Source organism: Gorilla gorilla, chromosome 20 (genome assembly GCF_029281585.2).
Source record: "Gorilla gorilla gorilla isolate KB3781 chromosome 20, NHGRI_mGorGor1-v2.1_pri, whole genome shotgun sequence".
Taxonomy (NCBI): Eukaryota; Metazoa; Chordata; class Mammalia; order Primates; family Hominidae; genus Gorilla; species Gorilla gorilla.
In genome coordinates, this window is record NC_073244.2 from 28,832,358 (window position 1) to 28,859,185 (window position 26,828).

At 38.8% G+C, this 26,828-nt stretch overlaps 1 protein-coding gene across 1 annotated transcript in view; it reads left to right on the forward strand.

Annotated features, from left to right (window-relative positions):
* Positions 1-23,889, forward strand: part of LOC101147715 (zinc finger protein 729) — a 36,015-nt gene extending 12,126 nt beyond the window's left edge. Inside the window, exons 2-4 of the mRNA XM_019014857.4 lie at positions 6,184-6,310; positions 7,110-7,205; positions 15,993-23,889. Of these exons, the coding sequence (XP_018870402.2) occupies positions 6,184-6,310; positions 7,110-7,205; positions 15,993-19,498 (3,729 nt within the window). The 3' untranslated portion in view covers positions 19,499-23,889. The remainder of the gene's footprint in view (positions 1-6,183; positions 6,311-7,109; positions 7,206-15,992) is intronic.
* Positions 23,890-26,828: the final 2,939 nt, after the last annotated feature.

The window sequence follows — 26,828 nt, forward strand, 5'->3', positions numbered from 1 at the left end:
TTTATTGCTTTGTTTTTGCTTTGGTGTAGGCATATATATATATATATATATGGTCTTTAAAGGAGACAAAGATTTGTTTAGATTAAAGCTCATATTAAGAACACGTAAGGCTGGGCGCCGTGGTCCATGCCTATAATCCCAGCACTTTGGGAGGCCAAGGCGGGCGGATCACCTGAGGTCAGGAGTTTGAGACCAGCCTGACCAACATGGAGAAACTCCGTCCCTACTAAAAATACAAAAAATTAGCTCGGTGTGGTTGTGCATGCCTGTAATCTCAGCTACTCGGGAGGCTGAGGCCAGAGAATTGCATGAACCCAGGAGGTGGAGGTTGCAGTGAGCCGAGATCACCCCATTGCATCCTGGCCTGGGTAACAAAAGCGAAACTCCATCTCAAAAAGAAAAAAAAAAAAAACACACACACACACACACACACAAAACATTGAGCACAAAGATAGGATGAAATTTAGCAATACAGAATGATAAAAGCTGAAAGATACTGAGTACGTTTCTTTGACAGAAAACCGATTATACAAGGTATTAGCATAGTTACGTGTAGTGTTTGTAGACAACCTGCATTCATATAAATTAAACAGCATTTTCTTCAGTAGTATGAATATAAGGCCAAAATATTTACTTTGACTGAATACTCATTAAATAGTCATTTTAATATTGCTGTTCATACTTTTGAAACATATAAAGTATATATACATATAAAAAATATAGTGTTTTAACTGAATTATGGCTAAAGACAATTTAAAAAATTCTTACATGCCTTATATCTAATACATTAAAGTTATTTATACTTAGATATTTATTTCTAATATCCAAATAAAATTTACTGCCAAATTGCTAGGGTAGATATTAGTCTGACATGTTTATTAACTTATCTAATAGGGATAACTATAGATAAGCATAATTACAGTGTCTTTTTTTTTGAGACAGAATTTCGCTCTTGTCACCCCGGCTGGAGTGCAATGGCGTGGTCTCGGCTCACTACATCCTCCATCTCCTGGGCTCAGGTGATTCTCCTGCCTCAGCCTCCCTAGTAGCTGGGATTACAGGCATCCACCACCATGCCTGGCTAATTTTTGTATTTTTAGTAGAGACGGGGTTTCACCATGTTGGGCAGGCTGGTCTCAAACTCCTGAGCCCAGGAGGTTTGCCCACCTTGGCCTTCCAAAGTGCTGGGATTACAGGCATGAGCCACCATGCCCAGCCTATTTATAGCATCTTTCATTTCACTAAATTGGAATGCTGCTATTAGAGGAGAAATAAACACAGATGATGTGGCCACCGCAAAACCATAATAGCTCTTTAGTTAGCTATGTGCAAGCTTAAATACATTCCACTATAGGAACAAAGTCAGATTATACATCTTCATCAAAAAGTGCTGGTGGAAATTGTGAGATGTATTTCAATATATAACCCCCATTCAATGGCTAGGAGATGAGAGAGCAGCAGAGATGGAAGAGAAATCTTATAAAATTCTGCTGAGAATATATCCCTTTTCTTCATAATGCTCATGTTTCTCATGCCGAGAGTAGCTGTGCACTTTGGTTGTTTAGAGAGAAATTCCTTTTAAGAGAATATTTTCTGGCTGACTTATATCAATCTATATCTTATATCTAAATTGAGTTTTTGTTTGTTTGTTTGTTCGTTTTTGAGATAGAATCTCACTCTGTCACCCAGGCTGGAGTGCAGTGGCGCAATCTCGACTCACTACAACTTCCACTTCCCAGGTTCAAGTGATTTTCCTGCCTCAGCCTCCCGAGTAGCTGGGACTACAGGCTTGTGCCACCAAGCCTGGCTAATTTTTTGTATTTTTAGTAGAGATGGAGTTTCACCGTGTTAGCCAGGATGGTCTCGATCTCCTGACCTCATGATCCACCTGCCTTGGCCTCTTAAAGTGCTGGGATTACAGGCGTGAGCCACCAAGCCTGGCCTAAACTGAGTTTTTACTTAAAATGCATTTAACTTTTTTTTTTTCTCTAAGCATAATCTTGCTCAGACTGAGAGCTGTTTTTCTGTCCAATGCTTTGTGTGTCTGCAGTATTAAATGTTCCCTGTTGTCTGTGAATGAGGTGGGCTGTCACAGTGAGAACTTTTGGAGCTATCTGTACTTGGACTTAATGTTGGAAATCCAGCAGTAGTTTTTCCATGTCACATTGTAAATAAAAACTGAGGCTGAATTACTGTTCCAATGTCCATTAATGTAAAGGTGCAGTTCTCCCCAGGAGGCCTGCAGGCTCTCCTCCTGAAGCTCAGGCTTCCCTCTCTGGGGTGACACTGGAGTGCTGCTGTGGCAGTTGTGGTTTATGTAAGATGTGAGCTTTCAGATGTGAGCCCTGTGCAGTGTGCTGTGCCTCAGTGGCAGATGGTAGTGGTCAAGAGAGGACACTAGCTAACAGGAGAGGGCAAGCAGGAGAGATGTAGCCAAGTGCTCAGGGAGTAGAGAGCCATTGCTTTAAAGTGTAAATAGCCAAAAAGATAGCACTCTATTCAATCATTTTTGTAGGAGATTGAGAGCCTACCTTCAGCAGGCACCTGGATTCAAGTTGCAAAATTACCTCTTTTCATGAAGATGTGAAAAGTTTATTTTGTCATTGAATATAACTGATTAGCCTGCATGGCTAGCCTTCCCAATTACCAGGTGAATTTAGGATGAACTGTGTATGACATGGTGCTATACATTTTTCTACTTGTGAACTAATTACGGTTACTGTCTTTCTATCTTTTCAATCTCTTAAGCAGATTGACTGTGATGCATGTCACATTCAGGTTTAATTGTGTAATAAAACAGTTTTATGTCTGTTGTATTGTGGAGTTTCTCTGGGGCTGAAGAAAATTTATCTTTTAATTATGTTTCACAAAAACTGTCTAGAATTATCAGACATGATATATAAATATAAGGTGCCACCCAAGCTTTACTCTAGAGGAAACTTTCCCTCTCAGGCTATCAGTCAATTCACAATTGTGCTGCAAAGTGCATACTGTCCCCTAAATATGCAGGCAGAATTGCTTCTCTGCCAATTTGGTGTCTTTAATCCTGCACAGTAACTTTTAGAGAAGCTAGATCAGAATTCTACAAACTTCACAGGGCAGCAATCAACCATTTTATGTTTTTCAGTGACTTTGGATCTTCCGAACTGAAACTGATTCACAGTCTATGGGGCCCAGAAACCCAATCAGAGTAACATATGTGCATTGAGTAGACATGTACACTTGGGAATCTGTGCTTCCTTTTTCTTCATCTTGCTAAAATGCCCACAAATGTGCAGGGAAAACCTGCTGCTATCCCATCCATTCAGGACCTAAAACTGCAACTTCAAATTCTGAATCCAGGTCTTCAGATTTGAGAAAAAAGAAAAACTTTCTTTCTGAGAGATGCAAGTCCTTTTGGTTGTCCAACTTATAGAAACATTAAAATGAGAGCAGAATTATGTTTCTCTTTTTGTTTTTTGAACTATGTATTCATCTTTTGAAGCTGTTTGCTATTGCCACAAGTAGCTATATATTAATAATGCACACTGGACACTATAACTTGTACCGTAAAACTTAATGGTGTATATCCAATCAATAATCAATGTTATTCCTGTAAATAATAAAAATTTCTGACAAACAACTTTGTATCAATCCACTCTCTGTCTATCTTTTTTAGCCTTTACAAATCAACTTGTAATCACACTGCTAATCAAGTGTATGTTGCGGGCAACTTGAATATTTGCTCCCAGGTTACAGTCCTCAAGCTTGGCCCAAATAAACTGTCAACTTAAATCTATATTTTCTCAGCTTTTTCATTTTAGGTAGACATATTATTTAGAATGTGCCAGAGTAGCGTCTATTATGAGATCTCTCCTTTGATTGTACTCTGTTTGCTGTAACACCCAAGGAGGCAGAGTCTGGTTGATCCCACCTGGAATCTGCACATAAGATCTGGCTTCTGCCTAAGATTTACAAGACAGGGCCAAACTTTGAATTGAGAATATGCAGAAAACCAACAGAAGACATTTTCTGTATTGTGAGATGTCAACGTAGACATCTTAAATCTTTTCTTTGAGAGTGTGGCTCTGTGAGATTTTCAGATCTTTTCCAGTGACCTGTTACAGGTATGTGAGAGACTCCAGGTATAAATAAAATCTGATGACAGAATCTGTAAGTATAAACAGGCATCTTAGGAGTGAGAGATCAAGGCCACAGAGTAACCAGAGCCATGACTACAACTATACCTACCTGTAAAATGTGATACTGGAGTAGAGTATTGTTATTTCTCTTACCCAAGAGCTAGCAAATCAGAAGAGGTGATCTAGATTCTGGAGCTTAACCAGGGCAGTTCCATTTTCTATTTATAACCAGCCTGAGTCTCTTCTGCCTGGCTCATCATTGGATCATTAGCCCAGAGTCACTGGAAACCCTCTCACAATCACCTAGGCATCTTTGAGACATTTGAGGATGTCCAGAGCAGAACTGTGTCAAGTTGACAAGAGTAGTTAATTCTGCTTCTGTCTCAGTATAAGAGAAATGAGTCATCCTGTGTTTGTTCCTCCCCTCATACAAGAGATACCTTTAGTTGGTACCCAGACAAGAGTTTCTCCAGTTTGTTGGTACTTGGGTGAAAAACAAGAAGGAGGTCCTGAGACTCAAACAGATAAACTAATAGCTTCCATTTCATGTGGCCATTAAAAAAATAGATGAGGGAGTCATGGTCCCTACCACCCAGGAACTTATAGTCTAGACTAGCAACTGGGTACATGGTTGAATTAAACATCATCATATCATTGGTACAATAAACAGATGTGTGCAGAAACGCTTGGGCTTTATTTGGACTACTTTCTTTATATTCTTCTGACTTCTGATGTCATCACTTGAAGGGATGTTTATGTTTATTTCTATTTATTTTACCTTGGTAGAATACATATGTATATTTTAATAAAATTACCCTAGGAACCATAAAAGGCTTGTTTAAATTGCTTATTAGTATATGTCATAAAATTGGGCACTGTCTAAAAAAATATTTATATTACACAGATTTTGGGATTTAAGTGCATCTTAGGTAAGCTTAGGAAAAACAAAACTGGAAGCACTCCCAGTAGCATAGAGAACAGAATTCTCCATAGGGTCCACTCCCTGGCCAAGTTCTGTTTAGATCCACTGTTTTTGGAGGCCTTATTTAGGTCACGTCCCACCCTGGAGTCTTACCTTACAGAACTGGATAAAAGAGATTAGAGTTTTGGCTGGGGAATCCTGCTGCATTTCTAGAGTGGGAGTGCAGTGGCGCGATCTCAGCTCACTGCAACCTCCACTCCTGAGTTCAAGCGATTCTCCTGCCCCAGCCTCCAGAATAGCATGCCACCATGCCTGGCTAATTTTTGTACTATTATTAGAGATGGGGTTTCACCATGTTGGCCAGGCTGGTCTTGAGCTCCTAACCTCAGATGATCCACCCACCTCAGCCTCCCAAAGTGCTGGGATTACACGAGTGAGCTACTGCACCTGGCCTTTTATTAAGTATCTTTATGCAGCTGATGTGCACCAGTGATCACATTTAATCTGGCACCTGCCTTTCTTCCTTAGATTTTCTTCGCATATATCTATCTTTGGAAAATGAAGTCTCTCATCTTTGTTTACAGGCCAGAAAAACTGGGAAAAACACAGGCTCCCCCACTTGCTGAATGTTTGACAAAAGATTCTTTTTTGGGTCAAAAACAGGCATCACTGGTGAGCTTGTCAGAAATTCAGAAACTCAGACTTTATTCTAGATCTTCTAAAATAAATATGCATAACAAGATCTCCAGTTAATTGTACACATTAAAATTTGAGAGGTGTCTTCTAACTCAGCATGTCTTTTTGATCTGAAAAATATACAAGACTTATTCTGTATGATGTAAATATAGCACAAAAAAATGTACATGTTTGTTATCATGCCCTTAGTTTTATACTTTATTATCCAGAAAGGTATTTTATCTACACTGGTGTTGCGGATCTTATGCCATTCTTGTTTCTCAGAATTTGAGACTACATTATGTAATATTTCTGTGTTGAAAATTATTTTATTGGATATGTTCGGTCATCCCTATAAGTTAGAATCTGTTCTCTTTATTCTCTCATTTCATCTTGAGTCAAATTAAAAATTTCTGCCCATGGCCACTTGGGAAATGTATGTGTGTCTTTTGTTGTGTTTTTCAGGGACCATTGACATTTAGAGATGTGACCATAGAATTCTCTCTGGAGGAGTGGCAATGCCTGGACACGGTTCAGCAGAATTTATATAGGGATGTTATGTTAGAGAACTACAGAAACCTGGTCTTCCTGGGTGAGGATAATTTTAATTAAGCAATTCCTATTATATTCTATAGGTTTAATTTCTCTTTTCTGTAGAATGTGTTTTGGTGATATATGCTTACTATAAATGAGTTTCACATCCCTGTTTTCTGAAAACAGGGATTTATAAGTGTAGAAAGGAATTTTTTTTTTTTTTTTGAGAAGGAGTTTCACTCTTGTTGCCTAGGCTGGAGTGCAGTGGTGCTATCTCAGCTCACTGCAACCTCCACCTCCCAGGTTCATGCGATTCTCCTGCCTCAGCCTCCCAAGTAGCTGGGACTGTAGGCATGCAACACCACACCTGGCTAATTTTTTTGTAGTTGTAGTAGAGGCGGGGTTTCACCATGTTGGCCAGGATGGTCTTGATCTGTTGGCCTTGTGATCCACCTGCCTTGGCCTCCCAAAGTGCTGGGATTACAGGCGTGAGCCACCGCGCCAGGCCAAAAGGAATTTTTTAAAGATGTTTCATTTTTACCTGAACTTTTCACATTTCTGAGCAGATCTGTATTTTTCACTCTAGATTAGTGAAAATTGCTGAAATTGAGTGGCATAAAATATAGTTGCCACACCTTAAAATCTCATTGCCACCAACAATTTTTGATTCAGTAGTACCAGGTAGTAAAATTAAGGGCCTGTACAAATTGAAAATATTTTCTAAATATTTAGAAATGTATGTTATAAATTAGTATTGGGGGATCAATTTACTAGAATATTCTATTACATTCTCTTTAATGAGCATATTATTTGGGGAATATGACCAATATTTATGTTATTTATTTTTAATGAAACAGGTATGGCTGTCTTTAAGCCAGACTTGATAACTTGTCTGAAGCAAGGGAAAGAGCCTTGGAATATGAAGAGACATGAGATGGTAACTAAACCCCCAGGTATGTGAGAGTGAATACAACAGACAACACAGATGAGAGGTCCAGAGGTCAAGGAGAAAGCCAGTTCTCAAAATGTGACCTGAGAAGCTGTGCTCCAAAGGAAGTAGTTTCTGGGAAGACTGAGATTTTTTAAATTTTGCTCTCACGTAGAGGCATCTTCTGTCTTATGCTTTAAAAATTCTGTAAGGATTCTGTTTTCATTTTGGTGATCTCCCTTCAAGTTTACAATGAGAGCCAAAGTCTTGTTCATGGCGTATAAGGGACTGCACAATCTGACTGCTTTTCCATTGTTATTGGGGACACACAAATATCTGTATAGTTTTGAGAAACTATGTTAAAAGAACCTGGCTCTTTTACCTCACACTTGCCCTGTCTTTTACCGTGTGATATGTCCAATTCCTTTTCACCTTCCACTGTGATCATAAGCTTCCTGAGACACTCACCAGAAACAGATACAGGCACACACTTCTTGTACAGTCTGCTGAACTGTGAGCCAAATAAACCTTTTTTCTTTATAAATTATCTACTCTCAGATATTTCTCTGTATGCAAAATATTAGTCTATAATGTTACCTACATTTTGTTTTCTTAATCTTTTACATGAATTTTCTATTTATTATTATTATTATTGAAAATAGGGTCTCAGTGTCTGCAACCATTATGTTGCTATATATTTCTTGCTTCACCTTTGTCAATATTTATATATTTTGGAGCCCTGTTGTTATACCTACTTGTACATATAAATATAATAGTTATAGATTCCTGGTAAATTGACCCATATTACTATTATATAATATCAATTTTTGTCTCATATTAGTACTTGACTTAAAGCATATTGTGCCCAATATAATTATGGCTACCTCACCCAATTGTGGCTACTATTTGCATGAAATATAAAGTTTTTAAATTCTGTTACTTACAGACTATTTGACTCAGTGCTAAAATTGGTCTCTTGTAGGAACATATTGCATGCTTTTTTCCTTAAGCCACTCAGACATCTTCTTTCTTTTTCTTTTAATTAATTAATTAATTAATGAAATAGGGTCTCACTCTGTCAGCCAGGCTGGTTTGCAATGGTGTGATCATGGCAGTGAGCTGCAGCCTCAGCCTCTCAAACTCAGATAATCCTCTAGTTTCAACCTCTTAAGTAGCTGGATTACAGGCACATGGCATTAAACCCAGCTAGTTTTTTGTTTTGTTTTGTTTTTTAGAGACAGGGTTTTGCCTTGTTGCTCAGGCAGGTCTCATACTCCTGGAGTCAGGTAGTCAGCCCACCTTGGCCTCCCAAAGTCCTGGAATTACATTTCTTTTTATTAAGTAGTTTAATAAATTTATACTTAAAATGATTTCTTAAAGAAATAAAGTTTTGCGCCGGGCACAGTGACTTATGCCTGTAATCCCAGCACTTTGGGAGACCAAAGCGGTCAGATCATGAGGTCAGGAGTTCAAGACTAGCCTGGCCAACATAGAGAAACCCTGTCTCTACTGAAAATACAAAAATTAGCCAGGCATGGTGGCACACATCAGTAGCCCCAGCTACTCAGGAGGCTGAGGCAGGAGAATCAGTTGAACCTGGAGGTGCAGGTTGTGGTGAGCTGAGATCATGCCACTGTGCACCAGCCTGGGCAACAGAGTGAGACTCCATCTCAAAAAAAAAAAAAAGAAAAGAAAAGAAATAAAGTTACATACCAGTTTCATTGTTTTGTTTTATATGTTTTTTTTAACATGTTTTATCTCATTTCTTGTTTAACTATTTTTGGTTTAATTTTGTAGTGGCACGCTTTGCTTATTTTATTTTGTTTTGCATAGTTTCTATAAAATTTTTGTAGTTATCTTGAAAAACGGACATTATGTAAAATATCTTAAGATTAAATCAGTATGTTTTAATCTCATAACTTCAATGGAACAAAAAAGCTATATTTCTATATTTTCCAGTTTGTTATTAATATTATAAATTATTTCATATTGTGTATTCAGATTTATGCAGATTTACATTTTGTTTTTATATCCTATAGAAGAATTTTAAGGGTTTCTGCACTATTATTATAGTAAGAAATTTTATATATGTCTGTATATTTACATTTAATAGAAAGCTTTTTTTATGTTATCTAGAATCATTTTATTTTCAACATGAAAGACTCATTTTAGCATTTTTTAATATGTGTCTGTATATTTACATTTAACAGAAAGCTATATATTTATATATGGTTTTTTGATGCTGTCTAGCATCATTTTATTTTTCAACATAAAAGACTAATTTTAGCATTTCTCTTGTTATATATGCAGAGTCTCACTATGTTTTTTGTGCTGATCTTGAACTCCTGATCTGAAGTTATCTGACTGCCTTGGCCTCCTAAAGGTGTAGGATTACAGGCATGAGCCACTGTGTGTGTCCACAATGTAGCATTTTTTTTTTTTTTTTTTTTTTTAGCTGTGCTAGTGGTGATGAACACCCTTATCTTTCATTTTAGAAAGTCTTTAGTTTTTACTGTTTTTAAAGTAAAATAATTTCTGATCAAGTGTTATGGATTAAGAATATTTTTTTCAGCCAGACGCAGTGGTTTATGCCTGTAATCCCAGCACTTTGGGAGGCCAAGGTGGGTGGATCACCTGAGGTATGGAGTTTGAGACTAGCCTGACCAACATGGAGAAACCTTGTCTCTACTAAAAATACAAAAGTAGCCGGGCATGGTGGTGCATGCCTGTAGTCCCAGCTACTCGGGAGGCTGAAGCAGGAGAATTGCTTGAACCTGGGAGGTGGAGGTTGTGGTGAGCCGAGATCCCACCATTGCACTCCAGCCTGGGCAACAAGAGCAAAACTCCATCAAAAAAAAAAAAAAAAGCATATTTTTTTCTTTTATTACATCAAAATTTGGAAAGCTCTGGGGTTTTTTTTTTTTTTTTGTCTTTAAGTATCCTGTGCACTACTTTATTTTTATTTATTTATTTTTTCTTAAGTTATTGGGGTACAAGTGGTGTTTGGTTACATGAGTAAGTTCTTTAGTTCTTTAATGGTGATTTGTGAGAGTTTTACGCACTGATCACCCGAGCTGTATACACTGCACCCTATTTGTAGTCTTTTATCCCTCGTTTCCCTCCCGCTCTTCCCCTCAAGTCCCCAAAGTCCACTGTATCATTCTTATGCCTTTGCATCCTCATAGCTTAGTTCCTACATACCAGTGAGAACATAAGATGTTTGGTTTTCCATTTCCGAGTTACTTCACTTAGAATGATAGTCTCCAATCTCATCCATGTTGCTGTGAATGCCATTAATTTATTCCATTTTATGGTTGAGTAGTGTTCCATCATATATATAATCTTACAGTTTCTTTATCCGCTCATTGGTTAATAGGCAATGGACATTTGGGTTGGTTCCATGATTTTGCTATTGCGAATCATGCTGCTATAAACATGTGTGCAAGTATCTTTTTCATGTAATGACTTCTTTTCTTCTGGGTAGATACCCAGTAGTGGGACTGCTGGGTCAAATGGTAGTATGACTTTTAGTTCTTTAGGAATCTCCACACTGTTCTCCATAGAGGTTGTGCTAGTTTACATTCCCATCAGCAGTGTAGAAGTGTTCCCTGATCACCACATACACACCAACATCTACTGTTATTTGATTTTTTTTTATTATGGCCATTTTTGCAGGAGTAAGGTGGTATCGTATTGTGGTTTTGATTTGCATTTTCCTGATCATTAGCGATGTTGAGCATTTTTTCATATGTTTATTGGCCATTTGTATATCTTCTGTTGAAAATTGTCTATTCATGTCCTTAGCTCAGTTTTGATGGGATTGTTTTTCTTCTTGCTGATTTGTTTGAGTGCATTGTAGATTCCAGATATTAGTTCTTTGTCAGGTGTATAGATTGTGAAGATTTTCTCCTACTCTGTGGGTTGTCTGTTCACTCTGCTGTTTCTTTTGCCTTGCAAAAGCTCTTTAGTTTCATTAAGTTTCCGTTTTGACACTATTCCACAAGATAGAGAGAGAACCCTCCCTAATTTATCTTTGTTTTTATTGCATTTGCTTTTGGGTTCTTGTATATGAAATCCTTGGCTAAGCCAATGTCTGAAAGGGTTTTTCCAATGTTATCTTCTAGAATTTTTATAGTTTCAGGTCTTAGATTTAAGTCTTTAATCCATCTTGAGTGGATTTTTGTATAAAGTAAAAGATGAGGATCCAGTTTTATTCTCCTATGTGTGGCTAGCCAATTATCCCAGCACCATTTGTTGAAAAGAGTATCCCTGGCTGGGTGTGGTGGCTCATGCCTGTAATCCCAGCCCTTTGGGAGGCTGACATAGGTGGATCACGAGGTCAGGAGTTCGAGACCAGGCTGACCAAGGTGGTGAAACCCCATCTCTACTAAAAATACAAAAATTAGCCAGGTGCAGTGGCAGGTGCCTGTAATCCCAGCTACTCGGGAGGCTGAGGCAGGAGAATTGCTTGAATCCAGGAGGCAGAGGTTGTGGTGAGCTGAGATTGTACCACTGCACTCTAGCCTGGTCAACAGAGCAAAACTCCATCTCAGAAAAAAAAGAAAAGAGTATCCTTTACCCACTTTATGTTTTTGTTTGCTTTGTCAAAGTTCAGTTGGCTGTATTTGGGTTTATTTCTGGGTTCTCTATTCTTTTCCATTGGTTTATGTGCCTATTTTTGTACCAGTACCATGCTGTTTTCATGACTGGCTTTATAGTATAGTTTGAAGTCAGGTAATGTAATGGCTTCAGATTTGTTCTTTTTGCTTTGTCTTGCTTTGGCTATGCAGGCTTTTTTTTTGTTCCACACGAATTTTAGAATCATTTTTTCTAATTCTGTGAAGAATGATGATGGTGTTTTGATGGGAATTGCACTGAATTTGTAGATTGCTTTTGGCAGTATAGTCATTTTCACAATATTGATTCTACCCATCGATGAGCATGGGCTGTGTTTCCATTTGTTTGTGTCATCTGTGGTTCATTTTAGCAGTGTTTCGTAGTTTTCCTTGTAGAGGTCTTTTACCTCCGTGGTTAGGCATATTCCCAAGTTTTTGGGGTTTTTTTTTCACAGCTATTGTAAAAGCGGTTGAGTCATTGATTTGACTCTCTGCTTGGTCGCTGTTGGTGTATAGAAGAGCTACTCATTTGTGTACATTAATTTTGTATCTGAAAGCTTTGCTGAATTATTTTATCATTTCTAGGAGCTTTCTTGAAAAGTCTAGGGTTTTCAAAGTGAACAATCATATCATCAGCAAACAGTGACAGTTTTACTTCCTCTTTACCAGTTTTGATGCCCTATCTTTTTTCTGCTTGCTCTGGCTAAGACTTCTAGTACTGTGTTGAAGAAGCATGGTGAGAGTGGGCATCCTTGTCTTGTTCCAGTTCTCAGAGGGAATGCTTTCAATTTCTCATTCAGTATTATGTTGGCTCTGGGTTTGTCATAGATGGCTTTTATTACATTGATGTATGTCCCTTGTATGCCAATTTTGCTAAGAGTTTTAATCATAAAGGGATGTTGGATTTTGTTGAATACTTTTTCTGCATCTATTGAGATGATCATATGATTTTTGTTTTTATTCCTTTCTATGTGGTGTATCACATTTATTGACTTGCATTTGTTAAACCATCCCTGCATCACTGGTATGAAACCTATTTGATCATGGATTCTCTTTTTGATATGTTACTGGATTCAGTTAGCTACTATTTTAAGGATTTTAGCATCTATTTTCGTCAGGGACATCAGTCTGTGGTTTTCTTTTTTGGTTAATGCCCTTTTCTAGTTTTGGTATTAGGGTGATGCTGGCTTCATAGAATAAATTAGGAAGGGCTCCCTCTTTCTCTGTCTTGTGGAATAGTGTCAATAGCATTGCTACCAATTCTTTGAATGTCTGGTAGAATTCTGCTAAATTCTGTCTGGTCCTAGACTTTTTTTGTGGGTGATTTTAAAATTACCATTTCAGTCTCGCTGCTTGTTATTGGTCTGTTCAGGGTATCTAATTCTTCCTGATTTAAGCTGGGTGGGTTGCATTTTTCCAGAAATTTACCCATTTCTTTTAGGTTTTCTAGTTAGTGCACTTAAAGGTGTTCATAGTAGCCTTGAATGATCTTTTGTATTTCTGTGGTGTCAGATGTAATATCTCCTGTTTCCTTTCTTATTGAGGTTATTTGGATTTTCTTTTTTTCTTGGTTAATCTTGCTTATGGTCTGTCAATCGTATTTATCTTTTTAAAGAGCCAGGTTTTTGTTTCATTTATCTTTTGGTTTTTGTCTGTTGGTTTGTTTCAATTTCATTTCATTCTGCTCTGATTTTGATTATTTTTTTTCTTCTCCTGGGTTTGTGTTTGGTTTCTTCTTGTTTCTCTAGTTCTTTGACGTGTGAATTTAGAGTGTCTGTGTTCTTTCAGACTTTTTGATGTAGGTGTTTCGGGCTATGAACTTTCCTCTTAGCACCGCCTTTGCTGTATCCTAGAGGTTTTAATAAGTTTTGTCACTTTTGTTGTTGAGTTTGAAGAATTTTTTTAATTTCCATTTTGATTTCATATTTGACCCCATGATTATTCAGGAGCAGGTTTTTTAATTTACATGTATTTGCATGGTTTTGAAGGTTCCTTTTGGAGTTGAATTCCACTTTTATTCCACTGTGGTCTGAGAGAGTGCTTGATATAATTTCAGTTCTCTTAAATTTATTGAGGTTCATTTTGGGGCCTATCATATGGTCTATTTGGAGAAAGTTTCATGTGCTGTTGAATAGAATGTGTATTCTGCAGTTGTTGGATGGAATGTTCTGTATATATTTGTTAAGTCCATTTGCTCCAAGGTATAGTTTAAATCCATTGTTTATTTTGTTGACTTTCTGTCTTGATGACCTGTCTAGTACTGTCAGTAGAGTATTGAAGTCCTCACTATTATTGTGTTGGTGTCTATCTCATTTATTAGGTCTACTAGTAATTGTTTTATAAATTTGGGAGCTCCAGTGTTAGGTGCATGTATGTTTAGGACTGTGATATGTTCCTTTTGTACAAGACCTTTTACCATTGTATAATGTCCCTCTTTGTTTTTTTTAGTTGCTGTTGCTTTAAAGCATATTTTGTCATATGTAAGAATAGCCCTTATGAACCTCTTGTTTAGCATGATATTGTGGGGTTCTCTGGCTTAGGTGAATAGCAAGCCATTTTCATGAATTACCTCACACCATTAGGGGAAGAGGTATCCTCATTTTTTTCAATTTTTTGTAGTGATCTGTGTTCCTGTTTCTCTCATTCAGTGTTATTTAATTTATTTGAATTTTTTAAAATTAATTTATTAATCTTCATTGTTTTATGGTTGCTTTCTAAAAATTTTATACTTTTTTTGATTGGGCCATGTTGTCCTAATATTCTATATACATTGTAATCGTTGATTAAAATTTGTACATCAAAAAAGCTACCTGTTGGAATCTTCATAATGTAGCCTTGTCCTGGAATAGTCTGAAACCAATTATCTTGGCTAGAGATTCTGGGAGTCTGTCAAACATGTTCTTAGAATGTGTCTTGTCTGAAATTGTGTGTGTGTGTGTGTGTGTGTGTGTGTGTGTGTGTGTGTGTGTGTGTGTGTGTTTTAGGTAAAGAACGTTATTCAGGTTTCTTCTCAATAGTAATCACTTGCTACATCTATTTTTTTGTGTGTGTGTGGTACTATATTCTCTGCTGCTGTAACATCTAACTTTGGTCTCAGCAGACTCAAGCTGTCATTTTAAAGTATGCCACCATTTCTTTCATCACTTTATGTCATCAGAGACAAAAAACCAGAAAGGCCCCTGGAAGCCAGAAATAAATATATATGTGCTACTGGTATTTTTGTTTGTTTGTTTGTTTTTTTGAGACAGAGTTTCACTCTTTTTGCCCAGGCTGGAGTGCGATGGCATGATCTCGGCTCACCTCAACCTCCGCCTCCCAGGTTCAAGCAATTCTCCTGCCTCAACCTCCCTAGTAGCTGGGATTTCAGGCGTGTGCCACCACGCCCAGCTAATTTTGTATTTTTAGTAGAGATGGGGTTTCTCCATGTTGGTCACGTTGGTCTCGAACTCCCGACCTCAGGTGATCCACCCACCTCGGCCTCCCAAAGTGCTGGGATTACAGGCATGAGCCACTGCGCCTGGCCATGCCACCGTTTTATTTGTCTTTAAACAATAAACCAGGAGTTGGCAATTTCCTTTTTTTTTTTTTTTTGAGACAGAGTCTCACTCTGTCACGTAGGCTGGAGTGTACTAGCATAATCTCATCTCACTGCAATCTCTACTCCCCAAGTTCAAGTGATTGCCTCAGCCTCCCAAGTAGCTGGGATTACAGACGTGTGCCACCACATCTGGCTAATTTTTGAATTTTTAACAGAGATGAAGTTTTTCCATTTTGGCCAGGCTGGTCTTGAACTCTTGATCTCAGGTAATCCACTTGCCTTGGCCTCCAAAAGTGCTGGGATTACAGGCATGAACTGCTATTCCCAGTCAGCAATTTACTTCTAAAGAGCCTATGCTATTTTTGGTAGCAGGAAGAGCTGCATTGGGAAACTGTAACCGACTTCCCTTTCCTTCTGTGTGGCTCTTTGCATTGTGCTTACTTGGGGTACTCTACACACTTAACTTATATATAAATTTTCCACAAATGTATTTGGTCACTATGTTTTTGTTACATTTATATGTTTATGAAGAAATTAGGGCCTGTCTTATTTTGCTGTGCCATCTTACGTGGTTTGCATAATTTTATAGGTTAGATTTGTAAAGTATATTCATCTGAGTCTAGCAAGTGGAATAATTTGTTATTTTTATTTCTTCTAGTTATGCGTTCTCATTTTACACAAGACCTTTGGCCAGATCAGAGCACAAAAGATTCTTTCCAAGAAGTAATACTGAGAACATATGCAAGATATGGACATAAGAATTTACGATTAAGAAAAGATTGTAAAAGTGCCAATGAGGGTAAGATGCACGAAGAAGGTTATAATAAACTTAACCAATGTAGGACAACTACCCAGAGAAAAATATTTCAGTGTAACAAATATATGAAAGTCTTTCATAAATATTCAAATAGAAATAAGGTTAGACACACTAAAAAGAAAACTTTCAAATGTATAAAATGTAGCAAATCATTTTTCATGCTTTCATGCTTAATTCAACATAAGAGAATTCATATTAGACAGAATATCTATAAATGTGAAGAACGTGGCAAAGCCTTTAAATCGTTCTCAACCCTTACTAAACATAAGATAATTCATACTGAAGACAAACCTTACAAATCTAAGAAATGTGGCAATGCCTTTAAATTTTCTTCAACATTCACTAAACATAAGATAATTCATACTGGAGAGACACCCTTCAGATGTGAAGAATGTGGCAAAGCTTTTAACCAGTCCTCAAATCTTACTGACCATAAGAGAATTCATAGTGGAGAGAAAACCTACAAATGTGAAGAATGTGGCAAAGCTTTTAAGGCATCCTCAAATTTTAATGCACATAAGGTAATTCATACTGCAGAGAAACCCTACAAATGTGAAGATTGTGGCAAAACTTTTAACCATTTCTCAGCCCTTAGAAAACATAAGATAATTCATACTGGAAAGAAACCCTACAAGTGTGAAGAATGTGGCAAAGCTTTTAGCCAGTCCTCAACCCTTAGAAAACATGAGATAATTCATACTGGAGAGAAACCCTACAAATGTGAAGAATGTGGTAAAGCTTTTAAGTGGTCTTCAAAACTTACTATACATAAGGTAGTTCATACTGGAGAGAAACCCTACAAATGTGAAGAATGTGGCAAAGCTTTTAGCCAGTTCTCAACCCTTAAAAAACATAAGATAATTCATACTGGAAAGAAACCCTACAAATGTGAAGAATGTGGCAAAGCTTTTAACAGTTCCTCAACCCTTATGAAACATAAGATAATTCATACTGGGGAGAAACCGTACAAATGTGAAGAATGTGGCAAAGCTTTTAGGCAATCCTCACACCTTACTAGACATAAAGCCATTCATACTGGAGAGAAACCCTACAAATGTGAAGAATGTGGCAAAGCTTTTAACCATATATCAGACCTTAGAAGACATAAGATAATTCATACTGGAAAGAAACCCTACAAATGTGAAGAATGTGGGAAAGCTTTTAGCCAGTCCTCAACTCTTAGAAACCATCAGATAATTCATACTGGAGAGAAACCCTACAAATGTGAAGAATGTGGCAAAGCTTTTAAGTGGTCATCAAAACTTACTGTACATAAGGTAATTCATACTGGAGAGAAACCCTGCAAATGTGAAGAATGTGGCAAAGCTTTTAAGCATTTCTCAGCCCTCAGGAAACATAAGGTAATTCATACTAGGGAGAAATTGTACAAATGTGAAGAATGTGGCAAAGCTTTTAACAATTCCTCAATCCTTGCTAAACATAAGATAATTCATACTGGGAAGAAACCGTACAAATGTGAAGAATGTGGCAAAGCTTTTAGGCAATCCTCACACCTTACTAGACATAAAGCAATTCATACTGGAGAGAAACCTTACAAATGTGAAGAATGTGGCAAAGCTTTTAGCCATTTCTCAGCCCTTAGAAGACATAAGATAATTCATACTGGAAAGAAACTGTACAAGTGTGAAGAATGTGGCAAAGCTTTTAGCCATTTCTCAGCCCTTAGAAGACATAAGATAATTCATACTGGAGAGAAACCCTACAAATGTGAAGAATGTGGTAAAGCTTTTAAGTGGTCATCAAAACTTACTATACATAAGGTAATTCATACTGCAGAGAAACCCTGCAAATGTGAAGAATGTGGCAAATCTTTTAAGCATTTCTCAGCCCTTAGAAAACATAAGGTAATTCATACTAGGGAGAAATTGTACAAATGTGAAGAATGTGGCAAAGCTTTTAACAGTTTCTCAGCCCTTATGAAACATAAGGTAATTCATACTGGAGAGAAACCCTACAAGTGTGAAGAATGTGGTAAAGCTTTTAAGTGGTCCTCAAAGCTTACTGTACATAAAGTAATTCATACTGGAGAGAAACCCTGCAAATGTGAAGAATGTGGCAAAGCTTTTAAGCATTTCTCAGCCCTTAGAAAACATAAGGTAATTCATACTGGAAAGAAACCCTACAAATGTGAAGAATGTGGCAAAGCTTTTAGCCAATCCTCAGCCCTTAGAAAACATGAGATAATTCATAGTGGAGAGAAACCATACAAATGTGAAGAATGTGGTAAAGCTTTTAAGTGGTTGTCAAAACTTACTGTACATAAGGTAATTCATACTGCAGAGAAACCCTGCAAATGTGAAGAATGTGGCAAAGCTTTTAAGCATTTCTCAGCCCTTAGAAAACATAAGATAATTCATACTGGAAAGAAACCCTACAAATGTGAAGAATGTGGCAAAGCTTTTAATGATTCCTCAACCCTTATGAAGCATAAGATAATTCATACTGGGAAGAAACCATACAAATGTGCAGAATGTGGCAAAGCTTTTAAGCAATCCTCACATCTTACTAGACATAAAGCAATTCATACTGGGGAGAAACCCTACAAATGTGAAGAATGTGGCAAAGATTTTAACAATTCCTCAACCCTTAAGAAACATAAGCTAATTCATACTAGGGAGAAATTGTACAAATGTGAAGAATGTGTCAAAGCTTTTAACAATTTCTCAGCCCTTCTGAAACATAAGATAATTCATACTGGGGAGAAACCCTACAAATGTGAAGAATGTGGTAAAGCTTTTAAGTGGTCCTCAAAACTTACTGAACATAAGGTAATTCATACTGGAGAGAAACCCTGCAAATGTGAAGAATGTGACAAAGCTTTTAAGCATTTCTCAGCCCTTAGAAAACATAAGGTAATTCATACTGGAAAGAAACCCTACCAATGTGACGAATGTGGCAAAGCTTTTAACAATTCCTCAACCCTTACGAAACATAAGATAATTCATACTGGGGAGAAACCCTACAAATGTGAAGAATGTGGCAAAGCCTTTAGTCAGTCCTCAATCCTTACTAAACATAAGATAATTCATTCTGTAGAGAAACCCTACAAATGTGAAGAATGTGGCAAAGCCTTTAACCAGTCCTCACACCTTACTAGACACAAAACAATTCATACTGGAGAGAAACCCTACAAATGTGAAGAATGTGGCAAAGCTTTTATTCAGTGCTCATACCTTATTAGACATAAAACAATTCATACCGGAGAGAAACCTACAAATGTGAAGAAAGTACCAAAGCTTTTAAGCAATCCTCACACCTTACTAGACAAAACAATTCATACTGGAGAGAAACCCTACAAATGTGAAGAATGTGCCAAAGCTTTTTAACCGTCCTTCGACCCTTACTAAACATTTGATAATTCATACTGGGGAGAAACCTTAAAAATGTGAATAATGTGGCAGAGCTTTCAACCATTTTATAAACCTTAATACACATAGGATAATTTATACTAGAGACAGACCCTGCATATGTGAAGAATGTGGCAAAGCTTTTAACCAGTCCTCAAGCCTTACTAGACATAAAACAATTCATACTGGAGAGAAACCCTACAAATGTAAAGAATGTGGCAAAACTTTTTTTTTTTTTTTATACTTTAAGTTCTAGGGTACATGTGCACAATGTGCAGGTTTGTTACATAGGTATACATGTGGCATGTTGGTTTGCTGCACCCATCAACTCGTCATTTACATTAGGTATTTCTCCTAATGCCATCCCTCCCGCCGCCCCCCACCCCCTGACAGGCCTGGGTGTGTGATGTTCCCCACCCTATGTCCAGGTGTTCTCATTGTTCAATTTGCACCTATGAGTGAGAACATGTGGTGTTTGGTTTTCTGTTTTTATGATAGTTTGCTGAGAATGATGGTTTCCAGCTTCATCCATGTCCTTCCAAAGGACATGAACTTATCCTTTTTTATGGCTGCATAGTATTCCATGGTGTATATGTGGAATGTGGCAAAACTTTTAACCAATCCTCAAACCTTACTAGACAGAAAACAATTCATACTGGAGATAAACCCATCAAATGTGAAGAATGTGGCAAAGCCTTTAACCAGTCCTCGCAGCTTAAATATGCATAAGATAATTGATACTGAAGGAAAACTCTACAAATATCATAAATGTGGCATAGCTTCTAACCATTGCTCAGCTTTTACTCAAAATGAGAGAATTCCTAAAGAAGATAAACTCCACGAATGTGAATAATATGGCAAAGCTTTTGACCAGTCCTCAAATCTTACTGAACATAAGATAATTCATGCTAGAGACAAACACTACAAATGTGAAGAATGGGCAAAGCTTTTAACCAGTTCTCAAACCTTACTCAAAATAATTTATAGTGGAGAGGAACGCTACAAATGCAAAGGATTTGGCAAAACTTTTAAGTGTTTCTCAAAACTTACTGAACATAAGATAATTCATACTAGAGAGATGCTTTACAAATGTGAAGAATGTGGCAGAACTTCTAACGGGTTCTCAAAACTTACTGAATATGAGATAATTTATATTAGAGAGAAACCCTACAAATGTGAAGAATGTGGCAAAGCTTCTAACGGGTTCTCAAATCTTACTGAACATAAGATAATACTAAAGAGAAACCCTAAAAATATAAAAAATGTGACAAAGCTTTTAACTGGTTTTGAGACCTTACTCAAAATAAGATAGTTTATACTGAAGACAAACTCTATAAATGTGAAGAGTGTGCCAATGCTTTTAATCAATTCTCAAACTTTACTAGACATAAGAAAATTCATACTGGAGAAAAACCCTACAAATGTGAAGAAAGTGGGAACACTTTTAGCCAGTCCTCAACTCTTACTAAACAAGATAATTCAATGGGAGAGAAACCCTACAAATGTGAATAATGTTATAACCATTCTATTTATGTGTTTACATGTTTAATGTTGAAATAATGTTTATTTTTCATATTGATATTACAATTTGGAGACATTTTTCACTCACAATTTTTGAAGCGGGTGAATTTCAGTCTACAGTTTTTATTTTTAGTCACCTCACTGTAGGCAACTCTGGTAATTTTCTCTGGAAAAATTTTGGAAACGAAGTTGTAACGGCTTTCAGGTTAAAACATTTCCTGTTATTTTGCATGCAAACTTGTTTACAGTGTTCAAACAGTGGCCAATCTTTAGGTCATAAACAACACCTACCCTTTTAATGTCTTTCATACCTTTGCAATTAGCACCAGAAACTTCTGCTGTCTTAAACTTAAAATAAAAGCCCTAATGTACGTTGGCTCCTCCCATGCACGGTACTGAGTTCAGAACATGCTGTTAAATGTCAGAGTTCCTATGGTTATGACTGAAAAATTAAATGACAAGACAGCACAAAACTATATACGTTTGATACCATTTAGCCAAGTTAATGACAAAGACAGAGAATATTTGAAAAAATTGATACCCTTCTATAATGTTTTAAATATATATTTTTCAACTTGACAGATAAAGCATGTATTCTGTAAAACATGATGTTTTGAAGTATATATATACATTGTCAAACTCTTAATTTTAGGTAATTAATGCTGTACCTCACATAGTTAACATTTTTGTGGTGAGAGCACATGACATTGTCCTAGCATTATTCAAAAATACATTACTATTAACTACAGACACCATGCTGTACAACAAGTCTTTTGAATATATTACTTCTATCTAACTATAATTATGTATTATTCTTTGACAAACATCTTTCTAAAGCCCTCTTTTAAATACCTTGGCGTCCGGTGGTTACAATTTTATTCTCTGCTTCAGTGAATTTAAGTTTTATATCATTCATGTTTAGGTGAAATCATAAAATTTTCTTTCTGTTCCTGGCTTATTAAAAGATAAATAGATAAATTTTGTATATATACTACTTTGTCAGTATTTAATCATTAGATGTTGAACTGTTGATTCTATATTTTGGCTATTATGAAGAGTGTTGCAGACAACATAGAAATACAAATATTTCTCATTCTGATTTCATTTGTTTTTAAATATATATATATCCAATAGTGAAATTGCTGTATTATATGGCAGTTTTATTTTAAATTTATTGAGAAATCTCTATTTCTGTTTTCATAATGGCTGTTCTCATTTACACTCAAACTAGCAGTGTGCAAGCATTCCTTTTACTTCACATCTTTACCAACACTTTTTTCTTTTTAATAAGAGTCATTCTAATATGAGTGACTTTTTATCTCATAGATTTTTTGGCTTGCCTTTCTCTGATAATAAGTGACATTGAGCATTTTAAAATATCTCTTGGCCATATGTATGTCTTTTTAAAATATTAAGCCTTTTGCTCATTTTTCATAGTTATTTGTTTTTTATTGTATAGTCACTTTCTTACATAATCTTGATATTCACCCCTTGTCACAAGTATGGTTTGCAAAAATGTTCTCCCATTTGGCTTGTTGATTATATCAGATTCTGTGCAGCAACTTTTTAATATGAAGTAATCTGACTCATCTATTTTTCCTTTAGTTGCCTGGGATTTTGAGGTTAAATAAAAAAAAATCACTGCCGAAACGAATGTTACGGGGCTTTCAGTCTATATTTTTTGTAGTAGTTTCAGAGTTTCAGGCCTTACATTTAAGTATTTAATATATTTTCAGTTGATTTATATATATGGAGTAAGATGAGAGACTCATTGCTCTGCATGTGGCTATAGTTTTCTCAACACTATTTATTGAAGATACTGTCATTTTCCTAAGAAATTGTCACCTATATAAAAAATCAGTTAGCTTTAAATACATGGATATATTTCTTGTCTCTTGTGCTCCATTGCCCTGTGTGACTCATTTTGTTCAAGTACCATACTGTTTTCATTACTATAGCTTTGCAGTATATTTCAAAGTCAGGTAGGATGATACCTTTAGCCTTTCTTTTTTGCTTGAATGCTTCTGCTATTCAGGGTCTTTTGTCATATCATATAAATTTTAGGGTTTTTGTTTGTTTTTGTTTTATTTTAGACAGAGTTTCACTCTTTTCACCCAGGCTGGAGTGCGGTTCTGCAATCTCAGCTCACTGCAACCTCTGCCCTCAGGTTCAAGTGATTCTCCTGCCTCAGCCTCCTGAGTAGCTGGGATTACAGGCACGCACCACCATGCTGGGCTAATTTTTTGTTGTTGTTGTTGTTGTTGTTGTTGTTTTAAAAATGTGTGTTTTTTTTAATAGTATTTATTGATCATTCTTGGGTGTTTCTCAGAGAGGGGGATTTGGCAGGGTCATAGGACAATAGTGGAGGGAAGGTCAGCAGATAAACATGTGAACAAGGGTCTCTGGTTTTCCTAGGCAGAGGACCCTGTGGCCTTCCACTGTGTTTGTGTCCCTGGGTACTTGAGATTAGGGAGTGGTCATGACCCTTAAGGAGCATGCTGCCTTCAAGCATCTGTTTAACAAAGCACATCTTGCACCGCCCTTAATCCATTTAACCCTGAGTGGACACAGCACATGTTTCAGAGAGCATGGGGTTGGGGGTAAGGTTATAGATTAACAGCATCCCAAGGCAGAAGAACTTTTCCCAGTACAGAACAAAATGGAGTCTCCCATGTCTACCTCTTTCCACACAGACACAGCAACAATCCCATCTCTCTCTTCCCCACATTTCCCCCTTTTCTATTCGACAAAACTGCCATCGTCATCATGGCCCGTTCTCAATGAGCTGTGCAGTACACCTCCCAGACGGGGTGGCGGCTGGGCAGAGGGGCTCCTCACTTCCCAGACGGGGCGGCCAGGCAGAGGCGCCCCCCACCTCCCAGGCGGGTCGGTGGCTGGGCGGAGGCCCCCCCCAACATCCCCGACGGGGCGGCTGCCGGGTGGGGGTTGCCCCTCACCTCCCTCCTGGATGGGGCGGCTGGCTGGGTGGGGGCTGCCCCCCACCTCCCTCCTGGGCGGGGTGGCTGGCCGGGCAGGGCGGCTGGCCGGGTGGGGGCTGCCCCCCACCTCTCTCCCGGACGGGGCAGCTGGCCGGGCGGGGGCTGCCCCCCACCTCCTGGATGGGGCGGCTGCTGGGCGGAGACGCTCCTCACTTCCCAGATGGGACGGCTGCCAGGCAGAGGGGCTCCTCACTTCCCAGACTGGGCGGCCGCCGGGCGGAGGGGCTCCTCGCTTCCCAGACGGGGCAGCCACCGGGCGGAGGGGCTCCTTGCTTCTCAGATGGGGCGGCCGGGCAGAGACGCTCCTCAGTTCCCAGACGGGGTCACGGCCGGGCAGAGGCACTCCTCACATCCCAGACGGGGCGGCAGGGCAGAGGCGCTCCCCACATCTCAGACGATGGGCGGCCGGGCAGAGACACTCCTCACTTCCTAGATGGGATGGTGGCCGGGAAGAGTCGCTCCTCACTTCCCAGACTGGGCGGCCAGGCAGAGGGGCTCCTCACTTCCCAGACGGGGTGGCAGCCGGGCAGAGGCTGCAATCTCGGCACTTTGGGAGGCCAAGGCACGCGGCTGGGAGGTGGAGGTTGTAGTGAGCCGAGATCACGCCACTGCACTCCAGCCTGGGCAACATTGAGCACTGAGTGAGCGAGACTCACTCAATCCCAGCACCTTGGGAGGCCGAGGCTGGCAGATCATTCGTGGTCAGGAGCTGGAGACCAGCCCGGCCAACACGGCGAAACCCCGTCTCCACCAAAAAAATACGAAAACCAGTCAGGCGTGGCGGCGTGCGCCTGCAATCCCAGGCACTCGGCAGGCTGAGACAGGAGAATCAGGCAGGGAGGTTACAGTGAGCCGAGATGGCGGCAGTACAGTCCAGCCTCAGCTCGGCATCAGAGGGAGACCGTGGAAAGGGGAGACAAGGGAGAGGGAGACCGTAGAAAGGAAAGGGGAGAGGGAGAGGGAGACCGTAGAAAGGAAAGGGGAGAGGGAGAGGGAGAGAGCTAATTTTTGTATTTTTAGTTGAGATGGGGTTTCACTGTGTTGGCCAGGCTGGTCTTGACCCCGCCTCTGCCTCCCAAAGTGCTGGGATTATAGGTGTGAGCCACTGTGCCCAGACTTGAGCACACTTTTATTAGTTTTTCTGTGTTTAGTCCTTTTGTTTGTTTCTATTTTAAGAAGAATTTTAATTTCTACCTGAAATTACTAATTTGAGCCCAAAGTATCTGAGATGACACAGTGTCAGGAGGTTGTGACAATGCGTGCCCAAGGTTGTTGGGGCACATGTTGGTTTTATACATTTTAGGGAGACAGGAGACATCCATCACTATATGTAAGATGCACATTGTTCAGAAAGGGACAACGCGAAGTGGGGCGGGAGCTTCCAGGTCATAGGTAGATAAAGGGCAACTGGTTGCAATTTCCTCTGAGCTTCTGATTAGCCTTTTACTGGGTTTTTTCCAGGTCTGTCTTTCCTAAGCCTCCAAGTTTATCTGGAGTCAAGAGAAACTTGACTCCATGTTTGTAGAATTTTAATCTATTTTGGCCAATTTTATGTCTACTTTATAACATATAACAACAGGTAATTTAACCAAAACCCTTATGGTTTTCTTGCACAGCTATAAGCTACACATGTATTCTTAGCAAGGTAAAAACAACAGAAACCATGATGATTACAATAACCACCCTTCTGTGCATGAATAGCCCTTCAGCTGGGGACATCACACCCCACTGTAGAGTTTCTGAATCCTACACCTGAAGGCAGTCAAAAGTTGGAAAATTGACTTGCACACATAGATCTGGTCCACAGGTAGGTTGGTGACTCCCACAGCATGATTCAGCACACCCACGACATGGTGAATTTACTAAGAAGACAAAGTTTACAGGAAGAGTAGAGGCTCTGATGCAGTCCACTGTTGAGATTGTGACTCATGTACTTAGACTCAACATTCAGGAGGTGTTGAGTCTTATACCTAAAACTGGGACATGTATGGAATTGTTAATCTCACCGTGGATCTTCTGTGGATGTTATTGTGACATATGCCTCTCCCAGCACCTGAGTGATTTGACTGTCTTAGGTCCCAGCTGACAGATGGGATTGTGGTATATCACTGGACACAGCACCTAGGTGATGTGACACTATTCTCCTGCCTTGGCACTACCTACCTGGGGCTTTGTGACATGTCTGTGCTCATAACTAAGGGGATGTGATTGTCTTCTCTTGCCTGATGTCTGCTCACATGGGAGACAATGACATATCACTGGGCCCAATGCCAAAGTGACATTGCTTTTTTTACCTTGACCCTCTTCTCAGAAAACATTGTGACGCATTGTTGGGGCACAGTCAACGTGACCTGAGTCTCCTGCATGAACCCTGACCACAGAGACCATCGTGACATAATCTCTGGAAGCTCAACTATTGGAAATGATTACCTTGTTATACCTGCTCTTTGCCCATAGGAGAGAATGTGACATATCTCTGGGCCCAGGACTTAGTTGATGTAACTCTGCTCTCCTGCCTGGGCTATGCCTACAGAAGAGTGACTTATCACTGGGCCCAGCACTCAGGTGATGTGATTCTACTGCCTTGATCCTTGTCCATAGGAATCATCATTACATACTTGTGGGCTCTTCTGCTGGATGATGTGTGTCTCCTTTTCTGGCCACAGAGGACATTGTGACATATCACTTGACCCAGCACCTACATGATGTGCCTCTCATGCCTTGGCTTTTCCCACTGGGCTAATTGTGACATATAGCTGGGCACAGCTTCTAGGTAATTTAACTCTTCT